Source organism: Diachasma alloeum, unplaced genomic scaffold, assembly GCF_001412515.2.
Source record: "Diachasma alloeum isolate Michigan unplaced genomic scaffold, Dall2.0 Dall_scaffold_00214, whole genome shotgun sequence".
Classification (NCBI taxonomy): Eukaryota; Metazoa; Arthropoda; class Insecta; order Hymenoptera; family Braconidae; genus Diachasma; species Diachasma alloeum.
The window spans coordinates 1,325,810-1,336,355 of NW_021680379.1; the positions used below are offsets into that span (position 1 = coordinate 1,325,810).

A 10,546-nucleotide genomic window follows, 5' to 3' on the forward strand; every position below is an offset into this window, starting at 1 on the left:
TTTCTGGACTTTCGCAATTTTCTAGATTTTCCAGATTAGAGGGTCTTTGTTACAAAATTTCGAAAGGTCTATATTCTGAATTTTCATTTCATTTTTTTTAGTTAGTTTTAACTTTAATAAAATTACGCAGAACTTCAAGGTCCAATCTAGAACTCACGAAACTTCTCCGAAACCTATTTTTCAAATTTATTTTTCCAATTCTTATCAAGAGTTCTATCGAAATTTGTTCATGTCAGTTATTGCTATTATTTATTATTCAATTTCATTATTCACCATTCCTTGTTAATAGTTGAAATTCATAAACTATTTCTTTCATCAGAGACACACATGACTAAATAAAAATTCGACGTCAAGACAGTCCCAAATCTTGTTTTCATTTCATGTTAGCTATTTTATAAATGCTGAGGACCGATCCTGAAAAATTGATCAGGCACTGATACGACAGATTGAATCAATGACCAGACGGATTTGATCGCACAGTGGTCAGGGAGTTTGGATCCAGTACTGAACAAATAAACCGGATCCTGACATTCGGATCAGGCATGAATCCAAACAAGCGTTGCAGATCTGATCCAAAACTGATCAAATCCAGTTTTTACTAATCGCAGTCCCGTACTCCAGGCTGATTTGAATTTCTACTCGAGGCATTAGTCGCGAAGTGAATGAAAATTAACAAAATGTAATTGCTTATCAGTGACATTTTATTGCTTATCAGCACTTCTGGAAAGGAAAAAATTTAAAAGAAATAGCCAACGGCACGTGGTGTTCCCAAGCGGTCACCCATCCAAGTACTAACCACGCTCAACGCTGCTTAGCTTCAGTGATCGGACGAGAACTGGCGTTTTCAGCGTGATATGGTCGTTGGCTGAAATTCTGTTCAAAAAAATTTCGAATATAGCCTGCGAATTCGTGATCTAATTAAATATAGAGGTGAAGCACTAAAAGCCGTTGAAAATACTGTAAATTTCATGAAGTAAAATCAGGAGTAACTACAGCGTCTTTGGCCGAGTGAAGGCTAAACAGTGTCTACCACACTCCTATATACGAACAAAAAGATATCTATAAACTTCAACTCAAGAAACTTCATGACCTCGTCGAACTCGCAATCACATTTTCCAATTCCCAAAAATGACAATACATGATCAATTAGTCACGAAGTGAATGAAAATGTAAAACATCTGACTGTTTATCAGTGACATTTTATTACTTATCAACACGTCTGAAAAAGGAAAAATTCAAAAGAAAGAGCCAAACGGCACGTGGTGTTCCCAAGCGGTCACCCATCCAAGTACTAACCACGCTCAATGCTGCTTAGCTTCAGTGATCGGACGAGAACTGGCGTTTTCAGCGTGATATGGTCGTTGGCTGAAATTTAGTTTAAAAAAATTTCAAATGTAGCCTAAGAATGCGCGACCTAATTGAAAATCGATGTGATTTACTAAATACCGTTGAAAATAATGTAAATTTCATGACGTGAAATCAGGAGATAGGACAGTGTCTTCGGCTGAGTGAGGGCCAAACAGTGTCTACTACACTCTCACCCGAGTGGAAATTTCACTCAGTAAGCTTGGTTCTAGATCAGTTTTAGGTCCAATACTGGTCAGAATTTATTGATTAGACTGTCGAATCAGGATTTGATGGGATTCTGAATGGAGTATCATCGGGATCCAATGTGGTGGAGTGACTTGTGATCTCATTCTGATCAGTCATCCGCTACTGCTCAGAAAGATCGGATCCCAAAATTTAGATTAGGCATGGATCCAAACAAGCGTCACATTTCTAACCCACAACTGATCAAAGTCAGTTTTTACTGGTCAGTTTCTTATTCTATCCTGATTAGAATTTCCACTCGGGTATATACGGCGAAAAGCCCTTAACCATCGTAATTCGGTGATTGTATGACACCGTAATTTTCATTTAGAATTTTCGTTTATTTTATCGGACGTTTTCCAAAAATTTTGCTTCCTCACGGTCGGTACTGGCGCATCTCATTCATTACCGTCAGTAGAGTTTACAACCGATGGAGTTAGCAAGTTACGATCAGATGGCAGCAGCGTACACCCGGAAAGATAGTCGCAGTTGTCGCAGATTGTTGACGTGTTGAAATACAACACCAGTTCCTGAGATAACCCACACATTCCCGCGAGTGCATTCTAAAGTAATTGATTCGAACGCTCGAATTCCACCGAAAGTGTCGGTTCAAGACAAAAAAATATAAAAAATTAATGCTAACGTTAATTGAATAATTTATAAAAAATGGAGTACATTAAAGCGGTATCCCGACTCCTCTTTTCAGAGCAGTGCCTTGACGAGTATTTTACGAATTTGAATTTTTTACACGGTAAATTTACGTTTAATTCATTCAATTTATTGCTAATCGAAATCACTCATGTAAGGAATTATAAATTACATAAGGGGCTCCGAGTATTGATGTAATAATGGTACTTCAGGCCCACCCCTGAGCACTTCGACTTGACCCTTGAAGGCGGGAAGTCTTAACAGCATTCAAAACTTGAAAATACATTACTTCACTCGCATATTTTCACAATAACATTTTTTTGTATACATTGTGACAGTTCAGTGCTTTAAGGCCACTCTCAGCAAAAGTCTCGGCCTTGCGATCATTGCGGGCTCCTTAATGGGTAATTAGTCCAAAAGATGAAACAATGTTGAATTTCATTGTTTACCTTATCAGTATGAAATGTTAATTTTTTTTACAGTCAAAGTCCCTCAAGTTGTGAAGATTTACAACAGCAAAAGCAGCGAGGGAATAAATTTTACAAGTGTCCTTTTAGATTTATTCGCCATCACTGCGATGATATCGTACAGTTTTGTCAGCGGTTTTCCATTCAGGTAATTACAGAGATGATAATGCATAACCGAGAATACATTAATTATAGGATTACATGTCAAAATGACATACGTAAATGTTAGCACAAACAAATATAACAACAACAAGTTCAACACACACATTCAACGCCATTATCAACACAGTCTTTAAAATCAATAAATATTTATTTTTAGCATGAGAATTAATTTAATGAAAAATCAAAAAAATATGAACAACAATACAGTGAATTGCATCAATAAATGAGAACATATAAATCAGCAAAACACCTATTTCAATAAATTGATATTAGATTACAATTAAACTAATCACAACAAAATAATATCATACTACACACCACTACAGTGTTTTAAAAATCAATTCCTAATACTTATTATCACAAAAAATGTCATCAAAACAATACTAATTTGAAGTCCGACGTACGCATCGTCACGTGTCCAACAATGAGGGATTATTGAGGTGACATAAAACTTCAAATACACACACATACAAAATAAAACACGCTTTAAATTTGTATATATTAAAACGCCAAGTGTTGAAAATGCATGTGTTAAATCCATGTGTTTAAATTTACGAGTGTCGTATTGCCCGATAACCAATTTAAATGGTATTTCAAAAGCTAGATGTTTCTTGTTTCCTTACAAACATTAACAGCGCTATTACAATTTACGATTGACTTCAGAATTACTTGAATGGTATATTCATTAAGTTTCCAATCTACATAGGATGGTTACAATAATTACTGCAAAAATCAAATGTGAGAATTCAAAGGGAGATCTCGAATGCACTAAAAGGGAATGTCTGCGACCTATTCCAATTCCTATGATCTTTATTTATGAACAGATATTGAGATTTTTGAGTTGATATATTCAACGTTCCACTTGACCCCCCCCCCCCCCCCCTATAGTATCACCATATTTTATGATCTCTAGAATCATTGTATATCGTTTTATAAGGGATGCTTGTATTTGTCCGTGTGTGTGCGAGCGTACGCACAGAAAGCAATTTATGAAATCGTGAAAATCATGTGTCATTAATACGTAAATCACGCATAGTAGTGTGGAACTTCTGTCTAGCTGTGTATGAAGAACACTAGCTTTGTGCGTATTATATGCATATCTATGCGTAGTAATAGCTTCGCGCCCGTCGCTAGATTATTTTATATTAATTTGTTTTATTGTTTTCTTTCCAATTTTTCTTTGTGGTTAGATTAAATTAAATTTATTGGATTCTATTCCCATTGTAGTATACAAATTGTGGGAACAATTTTTCTCATTTTCAAATGAAGAGATATTTATGTTAAATAATATCAGTATAATATAATAATTCCTCTCAATTAAATCAGATCATGAAAATGAAATTTTTCGTTTTCAAATAATGAAATAATACCCATCAATTCAATTTCTATCCTCACATTTTGATAGAATACATAAAAAAATAGCAAAGAATAAAAATCGGAGATGGAAAATTTTATCGGATTAATATAATGTAATAATCATACGCTTGTTTGACATATACCCGAGTGGAAACTCAAATCAGGCTAGAATGAGAGGTTGATGCTTTCAGTATAGAACCATGGCCTCTAATAAATTATTTTCAAAATTGTGGCTGGGTAACCGCTAATGAATTCAAACCTCATTGACTCAATTCATTTTTCATTATGAATGTTCACGTAACTGTGCGGGACTCCCCATTCGGCATCCCTGAAGGATCGATCAATGGCTACTGGATGGTGACTCGATAGTAGATCGACTTGTTCACTTGATCGATGGTCGGTTGGTCGTTGGTTGATCACTGAATGGATGGATCATTGGTTGATTGCCGGTCGATGGTTAGTCGGTGGTCAATTGTTGGTCGATTGCTAGCCGATCGTTGGTTTATTGATGGCCAATCAATCGAACCGTGATTGACTAGCACTCGACTGAGTGAACCGAGCGAAGCAAGCGACCGTCATCTAATTTTATGAAATTGAAAAAACTCACTGACTAAAGAGCACTATGAATGCGGTGTATAACTAAATCTAAAAAATAACTAATGTTCTACTTTCCTTCGTATACACGGATAAAATTTTTTTTTTTTGAGAAGTACGTCTTTATTTGTATCAAGATACTCATGGCTTGAAAATTGACGAGAAAACAATATCTTACACTGAGAAAAGAAATATTTCGTCAAGAGATTTTGTACTTGCCCGAAAGATGAGGGGCAATTTGTTTACAACAAGAAAGCAACTCCTCGAACCTAGTCAAGTAGTTTTTGCATTAAAATATTTTGAATTTGAGACTCAAAAACTGTTGAATAAATTAATTCAACCAGACTTGGCTTGACATATCACTTTCTTGTCACAAATTATCTTCGCCTTTATAGGACAAGAACAAAATCATTTGACGAAAGTTTTTTCTTCTTCAGTGTCAAATATTCTATTCTTGTCAATTTTCGATCCATGCGTACCTTGATACAAATGAAGACGTAATTGTCAAAAAAAAAATGTCTCAGTGTATTGGAAAAATAATTGTACTTACATATATTTCCATATATTATTATTATTCATATATCCATATAATATCCATATAGTATTATATATTATCTTTTATTCTTCAAGATTATTTTTTCAATGACTAGTGCGGTATCTATTTGTACATTTCCTTTCAGTGCCTGGGGGGACGGCGTATTTTTGGGGATTCAAACTCTCGCTATAGCTGTACTCGTTCTACATTACCGTGGAGACACAGTTAAAGCAACTGCCTTTTTCGCTGGATACCTGGCAGTAATTACTGCAGTCGTTACTGGATTAACTCCATTGAACATATTATGGGGCGCCCAATCACTCACCATTCCTATTGTCCTAATCAGCAAGGTAGGAAATCTAGAATTTTTATTGAAGATAACACCTATACCAAAAATTTGATAAAAGCTCAATCAATTTTTTGTTAATTTCTATTCAGAATTGTGAATCTTCTTCACATTTTTTTTCAATCCAATAATTTAGTAGAAAAAAAATTGAATATAAGAAATTTCTTAGGTTCAATTTTTCCACGCAACATATTTTGTTGAGATTTTGTCTATACAATGTCTTCCACATAAATGTTTCATATTAATTAAGATGTATTTTTTCTTTGTTTCATTCTATTAAAAAACATTAGAAACATCTTCTTTAGAAAAAATCCCAACAGGATTAGTTTCATAAGAAAATTTATTACTGCGAAAAAATAAACGAAAATTGGTTGGTACCTAAACCTCCGCAACCAAATAAAAGAGGAGAAGGAAGCCGGCGTTTTCATCCCCTGCTACGGACTGACTGCCGGTGGGCCAGATTTGGCAACGTCGGCAAGAAAATTCCACTGACGATTGTGGTCGCGCAACGAACGCCGCATTTCAGGCTCGATTCTTAGAAAACCTCACTTTTCTAATGTTGTATTAATTGTGGCGCAAAGAAAATGTACTGAGGGATAGCAAATAGATTGAATCAAGAATTCCTGAAATTTCCAAAATTTTCGGATATTAAATTTATTTTTATCTTGATTTTTGATTAGTTAGGTTATGCTCTAGGAAATCTCCTATCTAGAAAATCCTATAGGAAATGTTCAAATTCTCCATAGGTTTTTTTCATACGTGATAGAGCTTCATATCTAGAGATATTCTCGGAATTGTAATTTTTATAAAATAAAAAATTTCTGAAAATTATTCCAAAAATCAAAACAACAATTAACAGCTGTCGCTTTCATTTTTGAATTCGGTCGAAGAGACGTCCCAGTAATTTTATTAACCCTCCTGAACTGGCGTTCGGTGCCCACCCGAGTCCACTGGCTCGGTGAGCAACGCGCCGCCCGTGTTAGGTTAGCGCGGTGTTGCCACATTCGAGCACTATACGTGAATAAAAATCTACACTGCACACATTTTTTTCGAATTAAACACCATTTATTCTCCAAAAAAATTAATTCGCGTTTTTTATGAGACGCCAAACACGACACGTGATAGAGATGTTGACGCCTAGTATGTCTGAACTGAAACGAACGGCGTGGCAACAGTGCGGCTAAAAACCGACTACACGAGTGCACTGTCTCCGGGCGGCGAGGCGCTACTTTTCCGTACCAGTCTCACTAAATTATTATTTTTCATGGTATTCATGAGGTTTTCAAGGGATAAGAATCTTATCAGTTCGTTCTAGAGGGCTTGAACTAGGCATTGTAATTTTTACAATTTTTTCATACATAATTTTGCATGCAACAAGAAAAAATCGAGAAAAGGCGTCGCTTTGCTCATTGAGCCAGTTCAAGAGGGTTAATCCATTATTCAATGAATTTAGAACATTTTTTTCGAGTTATGGTGGGACAACCGATTAAAAAAAAATCAAAAATGTAATATATGGATTAAATTTTAATTAATATCGATTGATAGAGGTCAAAAAACCGTACATTTGCAAAAAAAATCAATTTCATCGATTTATTATCGAAAAACTAAGAAAAGAGTTTGTTACATACACACATACATACGGACAGGGCCTAAAAGTTACATATTCGGACTTTTTGGATCATAATAGCTTGATATAACACAAAAATCTGAAACTTAAATTTGAACGATTACAATGCTTCCATGCGGAAGCAACAATTATCCACTTGTCTTCATACGTGAAGTGGATAACTTAAATCCTTATCTGCATCTGAACATTCATTTCTTTATCACAGCTATGTCAAGCACACACAAACTACAAAAATGGTAGTACGGGACAGCTATCAGCGGTGACGATGTTCATGCTTCTGTTCGGTTCAATGGCAAGAATATTCACATCCGTCCAGGAAACGGGCGACACCAACATGATTATTATGTACGTCTGCTCCACCTCTGCAAATGCGATTATTGTTTTCCAGTTACTCTACTACTGGAATGTTGATGTTGAGAAGAAGAAGAAGGCGAAGAAGATTAAATAAGCACTGATTGACTCTAGTTATATTGTTACATTTCATTTTCACGTTTTAATAATATCTTCCAGTTCAACACATAGTTCGATAATTGTAAATTAATAAAGAGTAATGAATTTTAATTGATTCTGTGTAGTGAATTTTATAATATAGGCGTAAAACAAAAATTACAACATTAAAAATTGAAAACCCCTGACGAAATAGTTATTTTTCTCAAATAGTTTCAGAAGAGGATAAAAACTCAAAATTGAAATTTTAGGATTTTTATAGAAAATGAAAAAAAGGTCTTTTGATTTGTTATTTTTATTTTTCACGTGAGGCAAACGAAAAATTCACTTGAGGGAAAAACGTATGCTCAGGTACAGTTGATGAAACAGTGAGATTGAGTATCACAATCTGGCGCCCCAGCGGAAGCGAACGGGCCCCCCGCATGCCAGCCCCACACTTTTTTTAACCATGTTTTTATTCAACTACTAGAACCGAGGGGCTAGTAACTCCGGAAATCATGGTGTCACTTGCTGGTGAAATCAATTTGGAGTCACCCATGAAATCGCTGACATCAGTGAAATCATAGAAATCTCGTGATTCCCATTCATGGAGTCATTTCTTGAAGTCACAATGAAATCATTTGCAGTCAATGAAATCCATGAAATCACGAGGGAATCCCTCGACCGAAAATACACCACGCTCTACACTCGCTCTAGAATTTTTGGTTCGAAAATTTTCTATACACACGTATTGATGGTAACAAAAGAGATATAGGTGTTTTGTATTGTTGGTATATCTTAAAGACAAATTCAGATACATTACTGTCGCAGCCAATGACGTCTCAGGGCTATGATGATATTAAACAATATCGAAAAACAATTTCACCTCCAACGTTTGATGATGAAAGGCACTTGAAAGTTGACCAAAAAATTTTGAGAGAAGTAAAAAAGTACTTCTAATATTGTTCATTCGTTTATTAGAAATAATAATAATTTATAAGCGTTCGTTAAATGTTTTATGATAATAAAATCAATCGTTTTGATATTATTATTCGATTATTCTTTCAATTTCGGGTCATTGAGTTTTCAGTGATTTCAATTACGTAGAAATCATTGATTTCAGTCGAATAGAGTCAATGAAATCATGATGAGTCATGTAATTACTGGAAATCATGCTTGAAAATCGTGAATTCAATGCAATCAGTCATTGAAATCACTGATGTCGTCAGGTGAAATTGACTACAGTCTGTAGCCCCTCGACTAGAAGAGGGTGCGCGCATCGCGCTCGTATTGTTTCCCATGGGCGCCATCAGAATAGTAAAATCTTACCGTTTCTCACTTTCCTTAATTTTCATCTGAATGATAATAGAGGAAAAATTAATGGTTTCAACAAAACTTTTCACAATGAGAATTTTATTGTTGAATAATTCATTCGTTATCGCCATAATCCTATTCATCATCTTTTTCGTTTCTTTTTTGCTTTTTGAATTTCTTTCTTATTTTTAGGGATATTTTATGTACTATACACATATATACTATCCTATAATCGAATAAAAGTAGGTATTTTTTTCGATTATCTGAATTAAATCACGGAAAAATCCATTTTTTTCAGTTTACTCGTTTTTTTTTACTTTTTTCATCCAGTGTAAAAATAACACGGCACAATCCCGAATAGAAATTCAACCGGGGATTCAGCCGCAACTCAGGTGAGCGCGAGCTCAGCCTCGGCTTGCCGCTTGACCCGAGTTCACGTCGCGACACGCCGCTCCATACCGGCTCACAGTCGAACGCTCATCAGACGGCATAACCCGGCACTTGAGTTTGAGCTGTGGCTCAACGCTTAGAGCTCAGCTCCGATTGAGTCGTGTCGTTTCGAGTGGAGGGTGGAATAGAATGATATTTATGCATTTTTGGAATATCGATTTAAAATTTGAATACTTTGGAAAATCAAGAAAAATCGAGCGGAAAAAACTTAGAAATCTTACGCCTAAGAAAATCTATAGGAAAATAACAACCTATTTACTTTCTTGCACCAAATTTTACCTAACAAAAAGAGTCTATGAAGTTGCATAATCTCCTATAGAATCGGCACAAGAAACGAATAGAATTCTAATAGAACTTCCAGAGAATTCTCATAGAATTCCAATAGAAATTTAATAGAAAGCGCTAGGTTTTTCTGTTGAATTTTTTCATGCGTGTTATTTTGGCATACCTGTATTCAACATTTCCCTAATAAATCGTAGAATATTCTTAGAACTCGTAGGCCTATCGAAAAATGAAGAATATCCTCTCCTGTAGCGTTGATAATTAATAATAAAGGTTCGTTAACGTTTTTCAAGTGATTATTTTTCTTGATTTTGTTTGTTGTATTCGCGAGAAAAAAGAAAGTTTTGACTACGTTTCAGTGAATTGTTCTACCTTGTATTTTCAGATTAATCCCATTCGATTAGTTAATATCACGTTATTTCTGATGAGCTTGTGATTGTTCATCTGAAAAAGCATGCCATCTTCACATTTATTCGATTGTTTTTTCGCTCAAATCACGATGCCATCGGACCTGTCAAATCATTATTGAGGTTAAGTATACTGGGATTGAGTAATTGGAGATGAACCTGAGGTTGAGCAGTGGCCATTCAACTAAAGCCCGGCGAAGCGTTTCGCGTAATAGTCTAACGCTGGGCTGTGAGCGCGTGACGCGGCTCAACCTCGGGTACATGTGACGCGCGTGGAGTTTATCCCAAGCTGGGGCGGGGTGGCGTATTTCTAGCTGGGATATGGGTTCCGAGCCGAGCTCG

The 10,546-nt window shown here is 35.6% G+C and overlaps 1 protein-coding gene and 2 non-coding genes across 3 annotated transcripts; 1 reads left to right on the plus strand and 2 right to left on the minus strand.

Annotated features, from left to right (window-relative positions):
* Positions 1–747: 747 nt before the first annotated feature.
* Positions 748–866, minus strand: LOC114841166. Its single transcript, XR_003783040.1, has one exon. It is a non-coding gene; the product is annotated as a 5S ribosomal RNA (ribosomal RNA).
* Positions 867–1,247: 381 nt separating this feature from the next.
* LOC114841161 lies at positions 1,248–1,366 on the minus strand. Its single transcript, XR_003783036.1, has one exon. It is a non-coding gene; the product is annotated as a 5S ribosomal RNA (ribosomal RNA).
* Positions 1,367–2,070: 704 nt separating this feature from the next.
* LOC107037167 (mannose-P-dolichol utilization defect 1 protein homolog) lies at positions 2,071–7,890 on the plus strand. The gene is made up of 5 exons (XM_015255566.1): positions 2,071–2,341; positions 2,577–2,642; positions 2,721–2,853; positions 5,498–5,702; positions 7,531–7,890. The coding sequence occupies exons 1-5, from the start codon at positions 2,257–2,259 to the stop codon at positions 7,771–7,773; spliced, it is 732 nt and encodes a 243-aa protein (XP_015111052.1). The 5' UTR covers positions 2,071–2,256; the 3' UTR covers positions 7,774–7,890.
* Positions 7,891–10,546: the final 2,656 nt, after the last annotated feature.

Excerpts from the sequence above, each read along its gene's own strand:
- LOC107037167 (XM_015255566.1), top strand. The coding sequence starts at position 2,257 with ATGGAGTACATTAAAGCGGTATCCCGACTCCTCTTTTCAGAGCAGTGC. Across the intron at positions 2,342-2,576 it reads GAATTTGAATTTTTTACACG|TTCAGTGCTTTAAGGCCACT; the intron begins GTAAATTTACGT and ends ACATTGTGACAG. Across the intron at positions 5,703-7,530 it reads CTATTGTCCTAATCAGCAAG|CTATGTCAAGCACACACAAA; the intron begins GTAGGAAATCTA and ends TCTTTATCACAG.